Source organism: Heptranchias perlo, chromosome 7 (assembly GCF_035084215.1).
Source record: "Heptranchias perlo isolate sHepPer1 chromosome 7, sHepPer1.hap1, whole genome shotgun sequence".
Lineage (NCBI taxonomy): Eukaryota > Metazoa > Chordata > Chondrichthyes > Hexanchiformes > Hexanchidae > Heptranchias > Heptranchias perlo.
Window position 1 is genome coordinate 2,814,959 of NC_090331.1, and position 19,469 is coordinate 2,834,427.

General features: G+C 49.0%; 1 protein-coding gene across 8 annotated transcripts in view; it reads right to left on the minus strand.

Moving 5' to 3' along the window:
- Positions 1 to 5,579: 5,579 nt before the first annotated feature.
- Positions 5,580 to 19,469, minus strand: part of tns1b (tensin 1b) — a 611,533-nt gene continuing 597,643 nt past the window's right edge. For all 8 annotated transcript variants that reach the window (XM_067986941.1, XM_067986942.1, XM_067986943.1 and 5 more), the window contains 3 exons: positions 13,694 to 13,762; positions 9,065 to 9,094; positions 5,580 to 6,013 (listed from right to left, as the gene is read on the minus strand). In XM_067986941.1, the coding sequence (XP_067843042.1) occupies positions 5,872 to 6,013; positions 9,065 to 9,094; positions 13,694 to 13,762 (241 nt within the window). In that variant the 3' untranslated portion in view covers positions 5,580 to 5,871. The remainder of the gene's footprint in view (positions 6,014 to 9,064; positions 9,095 to 13,693; positions 13,763 to 19,469) is intronic.

The window sequence follows — 19,469 nt, forward strand, 5'->3', positions numbered from 1 at the left end:
TTGGGACTGTTCACACTCGGCGCCATGGGACTGTTCACACTCGGGGCCATGGGACTGTTCACACTTGTAGCATGGGACTGTTCACACTCGGGGCCATGGGACTGTTCACACTCGGGGCCATGGGACTGTTCACACTTGTAGCATGGTACTGTTCACACTCGGGGCCATGGGACTGCTCACACTTGTAGCATGGGACTGTTCACACTCGGGGGCCATGAGACTGTTCACACTCGGGGCCATGGGACTGTTCACACTCGGGGGCCATGGGACTGTTCAAACTTGTAGCATGGGACTGTTCACACTCAGGGCCATGGGACTGTTCACACTCAGGGCCATGGGACTGTTCACACTCGGGGCCATGAGACTGTTCACACTCGGGGCCATGAGACTGTTCACACTCGGGGCCATGAGACTGTTCACACTTGTAGCATGGGACTGTTCACACTCGGGGCCATGAGACTGTTCACACTCGGGGCCATGAGACTGTTCACACTCGGGGCCATGGGACTGTTTTCACTCAGGGCCATGAGACTGTTCACACTCGGGGCCATGGGACTGTTCACACTCGGGGCCATGAGACTGTTCACACTCGGGGCCATGAGACTGTTCACACTCGGGGCCATGAGACTGTTCACACTCGGGGCCATGGGGACTCTTCACACTCGGGGCCATGGGACTGTTCACACTCGGGGCCATGGGACTGCTCGTGTCTGTGTGTGAACACCAGCCAGTCCTCCTGCCCGTTCACTCAGCGTTTTATCTAGACACGCCGTGTGGAAACCCGACATCTGCCGCCTGGGTTTACTCCATCGCCCAAAGTCACCAGCCTTTCCCTGGGATTGAGCGACTGAAATCGGCCAGGACAAGCAGGGCCTTGCCTGGGCTGTACCTGCCCAGGGAGTGAGGGACGGGGTTGGGTGGGGGAGGGGGTGGGCGGGGGAAGGGAACGATTAACATAGAAAGGCAGATCTGGGGACATCGGGAATGAGGCCCAACTTTCTGGGCATCACAAGTTTGGCCCAAAAGAAAACCTTTACACAAAAACAAACACAAGTCTCCAAAGCCGTCCCTCCGTCGGACAATCACTGCGCACATCTCAACCCAGTAAATATATATTAATATATGTAAAAGATGAATTATAACAATCACCAGCAATAACATACATACATATTACATATAATATAGGTGTATCAGTTCAGAGCTCTCTCTCTCTCTCTCTCTCGATTTTCTCTTCTTCTTTTGACCATTTTCTCCTTTACATTGAAAATATTTTTTTTGCTGTTATTTTCTGCTATTCACGAACATCGATATAGAAGTCCACAACAGGACAGGAAAGGAGACCAGTAATTCAATAAATAGCTCGCAAAATTTCCCCTGTTTTTGATTTGATTGGATAAGCATATAGTTGTGACCTTATCTTAAAAAATGATATAATCCCAGTACGTTTTTCAAGCCGGCCAAATATTGTTTAATAGTCCGGTGATCAGATTGGCGAATGGGGTGGGTTTGCAGATCTGCACTCTGCTTATTATCTCGAGTCCTCCCCTGAAGGCACTGACTCTCACTGGGGTACAGTTCCACAGGCACTGACTCACTGGGGGTACAGTTCCACAGACACTGACTCTCACAGGGGTACAGTTCCACAGGCACTGACTCTCACTGGGGTACAGTTCCACAGGCACTGACTCACTGGGGTACAGTTCCACAGGCACTGACTCTCACTGGGGTACAGTTCCACAGGCACTGACTCTCACTGGGGTACAGTTCCACAGGCACTGACTCACTGGGGTACAGTTCCACAGACACTGACTCTCACAGGGGTACAGTTCCACAGACACTGACTCTCACAGGGGTACAGTTCCACAGACACTGACTCTCACAGGGGTACAGTTCCACAGGCACTGACTCTCACAGGGGTACAGTTCCACAGACACTGACTCTCACTGGGGTACAGTTCCACAGACACTGACTCTCACTGGGGTACAGTTCCACAGGCACTGACTCTCACTGGGGTACAGTTCCACAGGCACTGACTCTCACTGGGGTACAGTTCCACACACACTGACTCTCACTGGGGTACAGTTCCACAGGCACTGACTCTCACTGGGGTACAGTTCCACACACACTGACTCTCACTGGGGTACAGTTCCACAGGCACTGACTCTCACTGGGGTACAGTTCCACAGACACTGACTCTCACTGGGCCCAGACAGGGAGAGTGGGTTGGATATTCACAGCCCAGGCTGATGTAACACACATACACACACACATACATGTCCCAGTCGGGTCATTGGATAGCGATCAGGGTCAGGAACTTGTTTCCCACCAGCCCTGGGATACTGAGGTGTCTTACTCTGCACCCCTGTCCCGGCCTACGGACTCCACACAGGCTAAGGATGGAACCTGGAGCCTCTCTGGTATCACAGGGGGACAGTGGTCCCCGGGCTCTGGATGGAGGGAATCTGCACAGATTCTGCTTAACATAACGCCACTGGAGTGAGGGAACGAGCATTGAAGAGAGTGTGCCCAGTGTTCCTGCAGCTTCACGTGAGACGATTTGACCTTTCTAAAATAAATCAACTGTCTGAATAGCTCCGAGTTTTAAGATATGGTTTTAAAGCAAATTTTTATACATAATTCTGCCGCAGCTTATATACTTGTAAAATTTCTTGCACCTGTGTTAATGATTTGCACATGGACTGAAGTGCCCATGTCGGTATCTCCAGCTGCGACATATAGTCTGTGTAGCAAAAACTAAGCTTGAGCGGGAAACTCCGGAACAATTCTGGGTCAGTCCTGCAGATTTTATTAAATATTAGGAGACGTAATAATATTGTATTGTCTTTTTAACATTAATTCATTTAAGTATGAGATTGAAACTTGCACTGATTCAGGGGTTAGGAATTGCGGAGTTTTTTGGGAGTGGGTTACAGATCCAAAAATAAATCAAAATTGCGGATGCAAAGACCAGTGACAGGAGATGATTTCCCTGCTGAGTTGAAAGGGTCGGGGTCAGGGTCGGGGGTCAGGGTCAGGGTCAGGGTCAGGGTCAGGGTCAGGGTCGGGGTCGGGGTCGGGGTCGGGGTCAGGGTCAGGGTCGGGGGACAGTCACTGGATGTGTGAGAGGGCCTGACGAACCATCAACAGCGGGGTCAGGGTCAGGGTCGGGGTCAGGGTCAGGGTTGGGGTCGGGGTCGGGGTCAGGGTCAGGGTCGGGGTCGGGGTCAGGGTCAGGGTCAGGGTCGGGGGACAGTCACTGGAGATGTGAGAGGGCCTGACGAACCATCAACAGCAGGTCAGGGTCAGGGTCGGGGTCAGGGTCAGGGTCAGAGTCGGGGTCGGGGTCAGAGTCGGGGTCGGGGTCGGGGTCAGGGTCGGGGTCGGGGTCAGGGTCAGTGGGGAGAGTAACACATCACATTATATGAACCAGATCAAGCCCATTTTATCTGGTGAAAGGATTATTTCGGGGAGAGCGGTGAAGAACTACACTCGGAAAATATTTAGGCTGAAGTGAAATTCAGCAAAGACAGGACAATCTTACTGGTGCGTGATTCTAAGTGCTTTTACTGTGAAATAGTTTGTTTCAAAGTTATAAGGGGTGTGCATAGTTAGAGCCAAGTCTTGGGAGAGTCTAGAGGGAGCTTTACTCTGTATCTAAGCCGGGGTGTAAAATATGAGGTGGTTGAATGCAGTCCTGAGTTTTTGACTTTTCAAGGCTGGCTCGCAGCTAAATGATTTAACTGTATTTTAATACCTGGGGGTTCCAGCAGTGATGTGGACAAATGTTTTAGTCCTGTCTCACAATCCAAGGTGTACTGTGCACGGGGGGTACTGAACGTGGGGAAGGTGGTGATGGGCCTCCTTCTTGAACTGTTGGTAGCTGGTTTGATACAACTGAGGGGCCCCTTCAGAGGGCAGTTAAGAGTCAACCCGGTCAGTGTGGGATTGGAGTCACATATAGGCCCAGACCGGGTAAGGACGGCAGGTTTCCTTCCCTAAAGGACATTAGTGAACCAGATGGGTTTTTACGACAATCCGACAGCTTCACGGTCACTTTTACTGAGACCAGATTTTTAATGACAGATTTATTGTTTTAAACTGAATTCAATTTCTCAAACTGCCCAGGGCGGGATTTGAACTCATGATCTCTGGATCACTGGTCCAGTAACAGAAGCACTGCCTGTTTGAAGGACACCTTCCCGTGCTGACGGGGGAGGGGAGGGCGGGAATCCTGAGCAGGTGGCTGATGAACGGAGGGTCAAAGTGAAAGAAATTCCAGCTTGCAGCTCAATCAGCAGAGAGCAGCCGGATTAGGGGGATCTGTGGGGGTGCGGGGGGGGGTCTGTGGGGTGCGGGGGGTCTGTGGGGGTGTCTGTGGGGGGGGGTCTGTGGGGGTGGGGGGTGTCTGTGGGGGGGTGGGTCTGTGGGGGGGGGTCTGTGGGGGGGGTGTCTGTGGGGGGGGGTGTCTGTGGGGGGGGTCTGTGGGGGGGTGTGGGTGGGGGTCTGTGGGGTGGCGGGGGGTCTGTGGGGGGGGGTCTGTGGGGGTGTGTGGGTGGGGGTCTGTGGGGGTGGGGGGTGTCTGTGGGGGGGGGTCTGTGGGGGGGGTGTCTGTGGGGGGGGTCTGTGGGGGTGTCTGTGGGGGGTGTCTGTGGGGGGGGGTGTCTGTGGGGGGGGTCTGTGGGGGGGTGTGGGTGGGGGTCTGTGGGGTGGCGGGGGGTCTGTGGGGGTGTCTGTGGGGGGGGTCTGTGGGGGGGGTCTGTGGGGGGGGGTGTCTGTGGGGGGGTCTGTGGGGGTGGGGTCTGTGGGGGTGGGGGGTGTCTGTGGGGGGTGTCTGTGGGGGGGGTCTGTGGGGGGGGGGTGTCTGTGGGGGGGTCTGTGGGGGGGGGTGTGGGGGGGGGGTCTGTGGGGGGGGTGTCTGTGGGGGGGGTGTCTGTGGGGGGGTCTGTGGGGGGGGGGGTCTGTGGGGGGGGGTCTGTGGGGGGGGGGGTCTGTGGGGGGGGGGGGTGTCTGTGGGGGGGGTCTGTGGGAAAGACAGGCTTCGAGACAGAGCCAAACGAAAATATCCGTTAAGTGCTGGGATCCTGGGAAAAGCTGAGTGATGTGCGGAGTGTGTCCTGACTCTGCCTCACTCCAGTGTGCGATGACAGGTCCTTCTGTTGCCCCTCGAACACTCGGAGGGGACGGTGAGTGGGAGCCGCCAAGTTCTCCCAGTGAAAGCTACATCCAATTTTTTTTGATAGATTATATATATATATATATAAAATTTCTCTTCATGCCTGCGGAATCCACGCCGTGATTGCAGATTCTACCTGTGCCGTGTGATGTTATGGGGAGCTGGGGGGGGGGTTTTATGACTGATTAGGAGGAGATTAGATTGGGAGGTGGTCGGGAGGGAGGGAGGGAGGGAGGGAGGGGTGGGCAATGGGAGGGAGGAAACGTCGGGAGAGTTCCCTGCTCAAACAAGGGCAATCGGTAAAGCATGCGAAAGTGGAAGTGTCATACATTGTGCTAACAATTGATTAAGCCGGTTAAAGTGTCACAATTAAACAACTCGAGTGTCTTGCTCACACGTCACATGGTAACTCCTGCACCCAGAGAAAAAACTCTGCTCTTTATCATTTTTCCTTCGACAACAAGTAGCACTGACATCATTTCCTTTTTTTTGATTGCGCAAAATACAAGATAACCCCCTTCCCCCCCCCCCCCCCCAAAACCCCCCCGGCACAAGCATTCCCGATCCCATCGCCATCCGTCACTTCCACCGTCTCCCTCTCGGATTCACCTCCAAGTCCTCTCTCTCTCTCTCTCTCTCTCTCCGCCCGCAGCAATTTTGTTTCGTTGTTTTCTTTTTTTAAAAAAAATGTCGGACGCTCATCTCTTCTGAAAGCCGATCATGACCTTTGACACGAAGTTGACGATGGCGGCCGCGGGCTGGCTGGAGTCCAACTCAGCGAAGAGGTGACAGACGTTGTCAGTCGTGCTGCCTTGCTTCCTAGCGACGAAACCAAAGAGTCTGAAAGCGGGGGGGGGGGGGGAAGAAAAAATGATCAGCCTTTTTCTTCCGTTCAGCGTGGCTGGAGGGAGATTTAAGCAGTGGCACGGTTTGCTGTGTGCTGGTCTCACTCGCTCTAACATCCCCCACTTTCCTCAATCGGTTAATCAGTGCCCACACAGCGTCTCCTGGTTGGGTCGCCAACTCTGATTGACCGTATTCATCACATGACCTCCCCCGCCCAGTCACAACAGCCCTTTCTTCCGTCGCCGGTATTTTCACAACGTGTTTGAATAAAGTGTTCAAAGAACATGAAAACAATTTGTTTTTAAAGCCCCTGTGATTTTTTCTGCCAGTGTTTCTCCCAGCAGGGTCCTGGAGATTGACCTTTAATTCCTGGAGACTCCAGGATAATCCTGAAGGGTTGGTCACCTATTCCCTGATGTGGAGATGCCGGTGATGGACTGGGGTTGACAATTGCAAACAATTTTACAACACCAAGTTATAGTCCAGCAATTTTATTTTAAATTCACAAGCTTTCGGAGGCTTCCTCCTTCCTCAGGTGAACGATGTTGGAAATGCTGGAATTTGAAATTGTTGGAATTTAAAATAAAATTGCTGGACTATAACTTGGTGTTGTAAAATTGTTACCTATTCCCTGGGCTTTAGTGGACTGCCCATTGCCCAATCCAACGAGGCAGAGTATTCACCTAAAGGCCGTCCACGGATTATGTGGCCAATTGAATGGCGGCTGAGCTTTTCTGAAGCTTCAGTTCAGAATAAGAGTGGCCAAACTCGGCTGGAACACTGATGGCAGTGTCGGTGCCAGCTGACGTGTAAGGCAGGGTATGAAGTGCGCGATCAGAATGGGGATTTCCCCCCTGTTAATTGCATCCATGTGATTTATATCAATTAGTGTGAATTGTATTCAGGTGGTGTGTATCAATTGGGAACTCTCGTATCCATTTATATGAGAGTTGATCAAGGGTGTGGGTGTAATGTGGATCTCCGTGAATAAAGGCTTGGAAGCAACTGAAGATCAGGCTCCAGTATTCTATCCCTCACCACCTGGCCATCTAGTTTATAACACCACCCACCCCCTTGAGCTGCAAGGTTTGCAGGCTCTGTGGTCCACCATGTTTGCGTGTCATCAGTCCAGACGGAGTGCCGAGTCCCGCTGCTCAGATCCACAACTGAACGGACCCATCACCGCCCCCTCCGTCCTTTGGGGCCAAGAAACTGGGTCCTCCTTCACCGGACTACAGGCAGTAACAACTTGGCCAAATAGTCCTTACAGTTGGGGGCTCAGTGCACTGCAGAATCTCCGGTCTCAGACACTCAGTGAGCAACACCCAAAGCAAAGTGGCTGCTTCAGCCCTTTCAAATGCTGCAGCAGTACTGGATTTTCGTAGGAACATAGGAATTGCTAGATGAAAAAAGGCCAAGGTCCATCTAGTTTGCCTTCTACCATCCCGGTTGTCTCATGATACAAGAATAATGGAGTTAATGACTAATCATTGCAATCAATCTCTATCAATGAGTCTCCAACAGACCCAGACATGAGGCGAGGAAAACCCCCAGTGGTGGAGAGATTTGGGAACCAGAGGTCTCAAGTCACCTGATCCTCTCGAGCCTGTTACACTCACCACACGTCAGGTCTCAAATTACTCATACACAGCCCCAAGGCGGACTGCCTATAAGAACATAAGAAATAGGAGCAGGAGTAGGCCAGATGACCCCTCGATCCTGCTCCACCATTCAATCAGATCATGGCTGATCTTCGACCTCAACTCCACTTTCCTGCCAGATCCCCATATCCCTTGATTCCCCGAAAGTCCAAAAATCTAGTGATCTCAGTCTTGAATATATTCAACGACTCAGCATCCACAGCCCTCTGGGGGAGAGAATTCCAAAGATTCACAATCCTCTGAGTGAAGAAATTCCTCCTCACCTCAGTCCTAAATGGCCGACCCCTTATCCTGCGACTATGCCCCCTAGTTCTAGACTCTCCAGCCAGGGGAAACATCCTCTCAGCATCTACCCTGTCAAGCCCCCTCATAATCTTATATGTTTCAATGGGATGCCCTCCCATTCTTCTAAACTCCAGAGAGTACAGGCCCATTCTACTCAATCTCTCCTCATAGGACAACACTCTCATCTCAGGAATTAATCTAGTGAACCTTTGTTGCACCGCCTCTAAGGCAAGTATATCCTTCCTTAGATAAGGAGACCAAAACTGTACGCAGTACTCCAGGTGAGGTCTCACCAGAGCCCTGTACAATTGCAGCAAGACCTCCTTACTCTTGTACTCCAACCCTCTTGGAATAAAGGCCAACATACCATTTGCCTTCCGAATTGCTTGCTGTACCTGCATGTTAACTTTCTGTCTTTCGTGTACGAGGACACCCAAATCCCTCTGAACACCAACATTTAATAGTTTCTCACCATTTAAAAAATATTCCTTTTTTCCATTTTTCCTACCAAAGTGAATAACCTCACATTTCCCCACATTATACTCCATCTGCCACCTTCTTGCCCACTCACTTAACCTGTCGATATCCCTTTGCAGACTCTTTGTGTCCTCCTCACAGCTTACTTTCCCACCTGGCTTTCTATCGTCAGCAAACTTGGTTACATTACACTCGGTCCCTTCATCTAAGTCATTAATATAGATTGTAAATAGCTGAGGCCCAAGCACTGATCCTTGCGGCACCCCACTAGTTACAGCCTGACAACCCGAGAATGACCCGTTTATCCCTATTCTCTGTTTTCTGTCCATTAACCAATCCTCTATCCATGCTAATATGTTACCCCCAACACCATGAGCCCTTATCTTGTGTAACAACCTCGACAGAGGGTGCCAACAGTCCCAGGAGTCCACCAGGATGAGTTAATGAGGATACAATGACCAACAGTGGCCCAGGTCTCAGCGGAGTTAGACCGATGGGCAGAGGTCGGTGTTTTGGTGATAAATCTGACACTGAGATAATCTGAGGTCACAGTCCCTCGCTATCAGAGATACATTTCAAACTAACACTGAGCATTTCCCCAGACAGGAGTTTATTTACTTACTTGGAGGCCCCTCCGTTGGACTTTGTCCACCTGCAAGAGAACAGAATCCCAGGGATTACTACAGCATCCAGAACCTCTCGCAGACTCCAAGTTTAATTACACACTTCCGATCAAATCCAGCCCGGGCACTGGGGGTGCTGATGCATTAAATTTAAATCTGAGATAGATAGCTTTTTGGCAACCAAAGTTATAAAGGGATATGGGCCAAAGGCAGGTATATGGAGTTAGATCACAGATCAGCCATGATCTTATCAAATGACGGAGCAGGCACGAGGGGCTGAATGGCCTACTCCTGTTCCTATGTTCCTATGTTCCTATGTAGAATTTGACAGGGTTAAAGGGCATATACTTCAATGCAAGGAGTATTACAAACAAAGCAGATGAGCTGAGGGCACAGATAGACACGTGGCAGCGTGATATCATTGCTATAACAGAAACCTGGCTTAAAGAGGGGGATAATTGGCAGCTCACTATCCCTGGATATAGAGTTTTCAGGCAGGATAGAGTGGGTGATAAAAAAGGAGGGGGGTTAGCATTATTGGTTAAAGAATCAATTCCAGTTGTGAGAAGGGATGATCTGCTAAATGGATCATCAATCGAGGCCATATGGATTGAGCTAAGAAATAAAAAAGGGGCAGTCACACTACTAGGAGTGAACTATAGACCCCCGAATAGTGAAAGGGAGATAGAAGAACAAATATGTAGGCAAATTTCTGAGTGTAAAATAAGAGGGCAATAATAGTCGGGGATTTCAACTATCCTAACATCAACTGGGATTCAAACAGTGTGAGGGGCACAGAGGGCGCAAAATTCTTGATCGGTGTCCATGAGAACTTTTTTAGCCAATACGTGACAAGCCCAACAAGAGGGGATGCAATTCTAGATTTAGTCCTGGGAAATGAAGATGGGCAAGTGGGTGAAGTGACAGTGGGTGACCATATTGGGGATAGTGACCACAATTCCGTTAGTTTTAGCATTATTATGGAAAAGGACAGAGTTAAATCAGGAGTAAACGTTTTAAATTGGGGGAAGGCAAATTTTATAGAACTAAGAGGTGATTTGTCAGAAGTGGACTGGACACAACTACTTGAGGAGAAATCAGTGGCGAGCCAGTGGGAGGCACTAAAAAGTGAAATTCTACGGGTACAATGCAGACACGTCCCCTCAAAGGAAAAGGGTGGCACTGCCAAATTTAGAGCCCCCTGGTTGTCTAGAAGTATACGGGGCAAGATAAAGCAGAAAAAGAAAGCTTATGACTGTCACAGAAAACTAAATACTGCAGAAAGCCTAGAGGAGTATAGAAAGTACAGAGATGATGTAAAAAAGGAAATAAGGAAAGCAAAGAGAGGGCATGAAAAAATATTAGCTCGTAAGATTAAAGAAAACCCAAAGATGTTTTATCAGTACATTAAGAACAAGAGGATAGCTAAGGAAAAGGTGGGACCTATCAGGGATGATAAGGGTAACTTGTGTGTAGAAGCAGAGGATGTGGGTAGGGTTTTAAATGAATATTTTGTTTCCATATTCACAAAGGAAAGGGACGATCCGGGCGTAGTAGTTAAAGAGGAGAGGTGTGAAATATTGGATAAGGTAAACATTACGAGAGGGAGTACTAGAGGGACTGGAATCCTTGAAAGTTGATAAGTCACCAGGGCCGGATGGATTGTTTCCTGGGCTATTGAAGGAAGCCAGGGAGGAGATAGCGGATGCTCTGAGGATCATTTTCCAATCCTCACTAGATACAGGGGAGGTACCGGAGGACTGGAAGACTGCAAACGTAGTACCATTGTTTAAAAAGGGTACGAGGGAAAGGCCGAACAATTATAGGCCGGTCAGTCTTACCTCGGTGGTGGGCAAACTATTAGAATCAATACTGAGAGATAGGATAAACTGTCACTTGGAAAGGCATGGTTTAATCAGGGATAGTCAGCATGGATTTGTTCAGGGAAGGTCATGCCTTACAAATCTGATTGAATTCTTTGAGGAAATGACAAGGAGGATTGATGAGGGTAGTGCAGTGGATGTTGTCTACATGGATTTTATTAAGACATTTGACAAGGTCCCACATGGCAGACTGGTCAGAAAGGTAAAAGCCCATGGGATACAGGGAAATGTGGCGAATTGGATCCAAAATTGGCTCAGTGACAGGAAACAAAGGGTAAAAGTCGATGGATGTCTTTGCGAATGGAAATCCGTTTCCAGTGGTGTTCCACAGGGCTCAGTGTTGGGTCCCTTGCTGTTTGTGGTATATATTAATGATTTGGACTTGAATGTAGGGGGCATGATTGGCTAATTTGCAGACGACACAAAAACTGGCCGTGTAGTTGATAGTGAAGAGGATTAGTGTAGACTCCAAGAAGATATCAATGGGTTGGTGGAGTGGGCGGAAAAGTGGCAAATGGAGTTCAACCCGGAGAAGTGTGAGGTAATGCACTTAGGGAGGGCAAACAGTAAAAGGGAATACGCAGTAAACGGGAATATATTGAGAGGATTAGAGGAAGTGAGAGACCTTGGAGTGCATGTGCACAGGTCCCTGAAGGTGGCAGTACAGGTAGATAAGGTTGTGAAGAAGGCATACGGAATGCTCTCTGTTATTAGCCGAGGTATAGAATACAAAAGCAGGGATGTAATGATGGAACTGTATAAAACGCTGGTAAGGCCACAGCTGGAGTATTGTGTGCAGTTCTGGTCACCACATTACAGGAAGGACGTAATTGCTCTGGAGAGAGTGCAGAGAAGATTTACAAGAATGTTGCCAGGGCTTGAAAATTGCAGCTACGAGGAGAGATTGGATAGGCTGGGGTTGTTTTCCTTGGAGCAGAGGAGGCTGAGGGGAGACTTGATTGAGGTGTACAAAATTATGAGGGGCCCAGATAGAGTAGACAGGAAGTACCTGTTTCCCCTAGCGGAGAGTTCAAGAACTAGAGGACATAGATTTAAGCTGATTGGTGGAAGGATTAGAGGGGACATGAGGAAAAACGTTTTTACCCAGAGGGTGGTGGGTGTATGGAATTCACTGCCTGAATTGGTGGTAGAGGCAGGGACCCTCAACTCTTTTAAAAAGTACCTGGACCTGCACCTAAAGTGCTGTAAGCTGCAGGGCTTTGGACCGGGTGCTGGAAGGTGGGATTAGAATGGGCACCTGGTTGTTCTTCGAGCCGGCGCGGACATGATGGGCCGAATGGCCCCCTTCTGTGCTGTATCTTTTCTATGGTTCTAAATCCATGTTGGTCTCTGCCAAATCCTATTATTATTTTCTAACTGTCCTGTTATCACATCCTTTACAATAGACTCTAGCATTTTCCCTACTGATGTCAGGCTGACAGGTCTGTCGTTCCCTGTTTTTTCTCCCTCCTTTTTTAAATAGTGGGGTTACATTTGCCACCCTCCAATCTGCAGGAACCATTCCAGAATCTATCGAATTATGGATGATGACAACCAATGCATCCACTATCTCTACAGCCACCTCTTTCACAACCCTGGGATGTCGATCACCTTGGGATTTATCGACTTTCAGTCCCATTAATTTCTCTCGTACTATTGTTTTACTAATATCTTTCATTTTCTCATTCATGCCAGACCCTTGGTTCTCTAGTATTTCTGGGGTTTTTTTTGTGTCTTCTTCAGGGATAGTCAGTCTGGAACAGTCAGGGTGAGCCAATCAGTCTGGGCCGATATGTCTGGACGGTCAGTCTGGGCCAATCAGTCTGGGCCAATCAGTCTGGGCCAGTCCGGCTAGCCTGACCTGGCTGATGTGCAATGGGATGAGAGTTGGGGAGCTGAATTTGGGAGGGGAGGTGATCCAGGGCACCGATGTCTCGACAATGTGCTTCCTGATAGCTCAACAGATTTAGTCAGCAAGCAGTGGAGACATCAGCAAGGTCCCAGTTTTGATCCATGGTCTGTGCTGAGTTAGCTGATCCCCAGTAGACATCCCATAATTAGCCTCAGCACTCGGATGCTAGGCAGAGAAGGGATCCTGCTCCCAATTGAAATCCCGCGCCTTGCACTGGAATGTGTGTGTGAGCAGGATCAGACTCCATTGTGAAGCTCACCTGGTCGAATTTCCTGCCAACATTCCCTGTCCAGGTGCTTCCCCTGCCCTGGGAGTGTGTGAATTGGACACTGAACCCCCAGCACTGACATAACTCACCTTAACCACCACAAATTTTACAGAATAAAGTAAAAGCCTCATTTTTAAGTTGCTGATGAATATCTCCAAGGAAACGAGGCAAACACATAAACTACTGTGTACATGACTCACTGCACACCCACTGTCCACACTCACACCTGCCGTCCACACTCACACCCGCTGTCCACACTCACACCTGCCGTCCACACTCACACCCGCCGTCCACACTCACACCCGCCGTCCACACCCGCCGTCCACACTCACACCCGCCGTCCACACTCACACCCGCCGTCCACACTCACACCCGCCGTCCACACTCACACCCGCCGTCCACACCCGCCGTCCACACTCACACCCGCCGTCCACACTCACACCCGCCGTCCACACTGCACACCCGCCGTCCACACTCACAGGCAATGTGCACACACATGCATCTCACACAGGTGCACACTTGTAAGCGTGTGCTCACACGCATGTGCACAGACAATCTTCTTTACCTTCTCTCCTGCGGGTCCACGTCACAGAATGTAACACTGCTGATGGGATAGTGACGTCTGAAGAAAAGTCTAGAACAAAAAAAAAAGACAGCTTTAAACGTCACAGAAAATCATCAAGATGCAGTCTGCGTTCTCAGTGAGACCCTGAATCTTCCCAAAGTAAGATTGTCTCCGAGCTTGAGCACAGAGATTGGGAAAGACAGAGAGTGAATCTCTGACGGAGTGAATTGCTAACAGGGTGAGGACATTCAGCTGGGGATTTGGTGAGTGTGGGAATTAGGTGCAGAGGGGGAAGGAGGTGCTCAGCGATTTAAACCAAGAACTATGGACAAAGACTGAGCGGAGCAGAAAGGGAGCGGCACGGGGACTCACAAGAAGGTAAGGAGGGGCACAGAGGGTAGGTCAGTAATATTTAGTTCATTGGTTGGTGTTTTTTAGTTCATTGGTTAGTGTTTTTTAGTGGTTGGTTAGTGTTTCAGTGTCAGATAAACTTTAAAGTGCCTTAAAGCTAAACAAGCAGTTTAAATAACTGTAGCTAACATGGCAGGACAGCTGGGGCCCGTCACCTGCACATCCTGTGCCCTGTGGGAACTCCAGAACACTTTGTGTGTCCTGGAAAACCACATGTGCAGGAAGTGCCGCCAACTGCTCGAGCTCAGAGTTCCTGAGCTTGAGGGACGGCTGGCATCACGACAGGGCAAACGGGAAGCGCAGAGTTTCGTGAGGTGGTCACCCCGCAGCTACAGGGGGTTCAGGCGGAGAGGGAGTGGGTGACCATCAGTCAGACAAGGAGGACCAGGCAGGCAGTGCAGGAGTCCCCTGGGAGCCTGGCACTCACAAACCGGTATCAATCCCAGCGAGGGTGTTGATACCTCAGGGGAGTGCAGTCAGGAGCAAATCCACGGCACCGTGGGAGACTCGGCTACACAGGGGGGCACAAGGAATGCAGTTATTATCGGGGATTCGACAGTTGGGGAATAGACAGGTGTTTCTGCAATCTCCGACCTGAGTCCCGCGTGGGGTATTACCTCCCTGGTGCCTGGGTAAAGGACATCTCGGAGAGGGTGCAGAACATTTTGAGGGGGGGAAGGGGGAACAGCCAGAAGTCGTGGTCCATGTGGGAACCAACGACAGAGGAAGGAAAAGGGTCGAGGTCCTGCAGTCAGAGCTAGGGAGGAGATGAAAAAGCAGGATCTCAAAGGTAATAATCTCTGGATTACTCCCAGTGCCACACACGAGTGAGTACAGGAATAGTCGGATAAGACAGGTTAATGCGTGGCTGGAGCAATGGTGCGGGAGGGAGGGCTTCAGATTCCTGGGGCATTGGGACCAGTTCTGGGGCAGGAGGGATCTGTTCAAGATGGACGGGTTGCACCTCGACAGAGCTGGGACCAATGTCCTCGCAGGGAGGTTAACTAGTGCTGTGGGGGAGGGTTTAAACTAATTTGGTAGGGGGATAGGCACCAGGATGAAACATTAAAGGAGAAACAAGGTGCACAGAGGACTGGGAGGGACAAATAGCATTCGAGTAAAGAATAGTTCAGAAATAGGAGGGATCAGACAGGGGGGAAATGCGAGGCAGACTAAGGTGAGATTGGAGTGCATGTGTGTCAATGCACGGAGTGTGGTAAATAAGGTTGGTGAGCTGCAGGCACAAGTCGCCACATGGGACTATGATATAGAGGCAATTACAGAGACCCGGCTCAAAGAAGGGGAGGATTGGGAACTTAATATTCCTGGTTACAAGGTATTCAGGAAAGATAGGGAAGGAAAGAAAGGAGGGGGTGACAGTATTGATCAAAGAAACTATTACAGCACTGGAAAGGGATGATGTCATTGAGGGTCAAAAACAGGATCTATTTGGTTCGAATTAAGGAACAATAGAGGAGCTATTACACTACTGGGTGTGTACTATAGACCATCAAATAGGGGGAAGGAGATAGAGGAGAACGTTGTCAGGCAAATTACAGAAAGATGCAAGAAGTATAGAGTGGTGAGAATGGGGGACTTCAATGACCCCAATATAGACTGGGATAGTAACAGTGTAAAGGGCAAAGAGGGGGAAGAATTCCTGAAATGTGTTCAAGAGAACTTTCTGGACCAGTCTGTCTCCAGCCCAATGAGGAAGGAAGCAGTACTGGATCTAATTCTGGGGAATGAAGTGGGGCAGGTGGAGCATGTTTCAGTGGGGGAGCATTTGGGGAACAGTGATCATAATATCATTGGATTTAGAATAGTTATGGAAAAGGACAAGCAACAATCAAATGTGAAAATGCTTAACTGGAGGAGGACAAATTTCAGAGGGTTAAAAAGGGATCTTGCCCAGGGGGATTGGAATCAAAAATTGGTGGCAAAACAGTAATTGAACAATGGGAGACCTTCAAGGAGGAGATGGTTCAGATACAGGGGAGACACAGTCTCACGGGGAGGGGAAGGAAGGACATCCAAAGCTAGAGCTCCCTGGATGACTAAAGATATAGAGATTAAAATGAAACAGAAAAAGGAGCTTACAATGCATGCAAGGTTCAGAATACAGGAGAGAACCAGGCTGAATACAGAAAGTACAGAGGAGATCTAAAAAAGGAAATAAGAGGGGCAAAGAGAGAGGTTGAGAATAGATGAGTGGCTAACATAAAAAGGAACCCAAAAGTCTTTTATAAACATATAAATAGTAAAAGGGTAATCAAAGGAAGGGACAAAAAGGGAGATCTTCTTGAGGAGGCAGAGGGAATGGTTGAGGTAATAAATGAATACTTTACATTGGTCTTCACCAGAGAAGAGGATGCCGCCAATGGAGCCGTAAAGGAGGAGGTGGGAGCGATATTGGAGAGGATAAAAATAGATAAAGAGGAGGGACTTATAAGGTTGGTCTGGATGGGAGGCATCCCAGGTTACTGAGGGAAGTAAAGGTGGAAATTGCGGAGACTCTGACCACAATCTTCCAATCCTCCTTCGATATGGGGACGGTGCCAGAGGACTGGAGGATTGTAAATGTTACACCCCTGTTCAAAAAAGGGGAGAGGGATAAACCCGACAATTACAGGCCAGTCAGTCTAACGCCGTGGTGGGGAAACTTTTAGAGACAATAATCCAGGACTAAATTAATTGACACTTGGAAAAGTATAGGCTAATAAATGAAAGTCAGCATGAATTTATTAAAGGGAAATCGTGTTTGACTAACTTGATTGAGTTCTTTGATGAAGTAACGGAGAGGGTCGATGAGGGCAGTGAGGTTGTTGTTGTGAATATGGACTTTCAAAAGGTATTTGATAAAATACCACATAATAAACTTGTTAGTAAAATTAAAGCCCATGGGATTAAAGGGACAGTGTCAGTGTGGATACAAAATTGGCTAAAGGACAGAAAGCAGAGAGTGGTGGTGAACGGTTGTTTTTCAGACTGGAGGGAAGTTTACAGTGGTGTTCCCCAGGGGTCAGTATTAGGACCACTGCTCTTTTTGATATATATTAATGACCTGGACTTGGGTATAGAGGGGATAATTTCAAAGCTTGCAGATGACACAAAACTTGGAAATGTAGTAAACAATGTGGAGGATAGTAACAGACTTCAGGAGGACAGAGACAGACTGGTGAAATGGGCAGACACATGGCAGATGGAATTTAACACAGAGAAGTGTGAAGTGATACATTTTGGTAGGAAGAATGAGGAGAGTCAATATAAACGAAATGGTACAATTTTAAAGGGGGTGCAGGAACAGAGAGATCTGGGGGTGTGTGTACACAAATCTTTGACGGTAGCAGGACAAGTTGATAAGGTTGTAAAAAAAGCACATGGGATCCGGGGCTTTATTAATAGAGGCACAGAGTACAAAAGCAAGGAAGTTAGACCACACCAGGAGCACTGTGAGCAGTTCTGGGCACCGCACCTTCGGAAGGACATATTGGCCTTGGAGGGAGTGCAGCGTAGGTTTACTAGAATGATACCCGGACTTCAAGGGTTAAGTTACGAGGAGAGATTACACAAATTGGGGTTGTATTCTCTAGAGTTTCGAAGGTTAAGGGGTGATCTGATCGAAGTTTATAAGATATTAAGGGGAACAGATAGGGTGGATAGAGAGAAACTATTTCCGCTGGTTGGAGATTCTAGGAGTAAGGGGCACAGTCTAAAAATTAGAGCCAGACCTTTCAGGAGCGAGATTAGAAAACATTTCTACACACAAAGGGTGGTAGAAGTTTGGAACTCTCTTCCGCAAACGGCAATTGATACTAGCTCAATTGCTAAATTTAAATCTGAGATAGATAGCTTTTTGGCAACCAAAGGTATTAAGGGATATGGGCCAAAGGCAGGTATATGGAGTTAGATCACAGATCAGCCATGATCTTATCAAATGGCGGAGCAGGCACGAGGGGTTGAATGGCCTACTCCTGTTCCTATATTTCTATGTTCCTATGTTAATGCTAAACCTTTATAAAACACTGGTTAGGCCTCAGCTGAAATATTGTGTTCAATTCTGGGCACCGCACTTTAGGAAGGATGTGAAGGCCTTAGAGAGGGTGCAGAGGAGATTTACTAGAATGATTCCAGGGATGAGGGACTTCAGTTATGTGGAGAGACTGGAGAAGCTGGGATTGTTCTCCTTAGAACAGAGAAGGTTCAGAGTAGATTTGATCGAGGTGTTCAAAATCATGAACAGTTTTGACGAAGTAAATAAGGAGAAACTGTTTCCAGTGGCAGGAGGGTCGGTAACCAGAGGACACAGATTTAAGGTGATCGGCAAAAGAACCAGAGGGGAGATGAGGAAACATTTTTTACGCAGCGAGTTGTTCTGATCTGGAATGCGCTGCCTGAAAGGGCTGTGGAAGCAGATTCAATAATAACTTTCAAAAGGGAATTGGATAAATACTTGAAGGGAAAAAATTTACAGGGCTCTGGGGAAAGAGCAGGGAGTGGGACTAATTGGAGAGCTCTTTCAAAGAGCCGGCACAGGCACGATGGGCTCCTGTGCTGTACCTACTGAGAAACCATGAATAACAGAACTCCTACACATATAAACAGTCAGAGCTGTGGGAGGAGATTAAATGGGTGGGTAGAGTCCATTATAGGAGTAGAGTCTACATGGCCTGTGGGAGATTAAATCTACACGCACAAACATACTCACTGATACAGAGATTCAGACACACATAGGTACACGGACACGTCTACACGCACATGTCTACACGCACACATCTACACGCACACATCTACACGCACACATCTACACGCACACGTCTACATGCACATGTCTACACGCACACGTCTACACGCACACATCTACACGCACATATCTACACGCACGCGTCTACACGCACACGTCCACACGCACACATCTACACGCACACGTCCACACGCACACATCCACACACACACATCTACACGCACACGTCTACACACACGTGTCTACACGCACACATCCACACGCACACATCTACACGCACACGTCTACACACACACGTCTACACACACGTGTCTACACGCACACATCCACACGCACACATCCACACGCACACATCCACACGCACACACCTACACGCACACATCCACACGCACACATCCACACGCACACACCTACACGCACACATCCACACGCACACATCCACACGCACACACCTACACGCACACGTCTACACGCACACGTCCACACGCACACATCTACACGCACACATCCACACGCACACGTCCACACGCACACATCCACACGCACACATCCACACGCACACACCTACACGCACACATCCACACGCACACATCCACACGCACACACCTACACGCACACGTC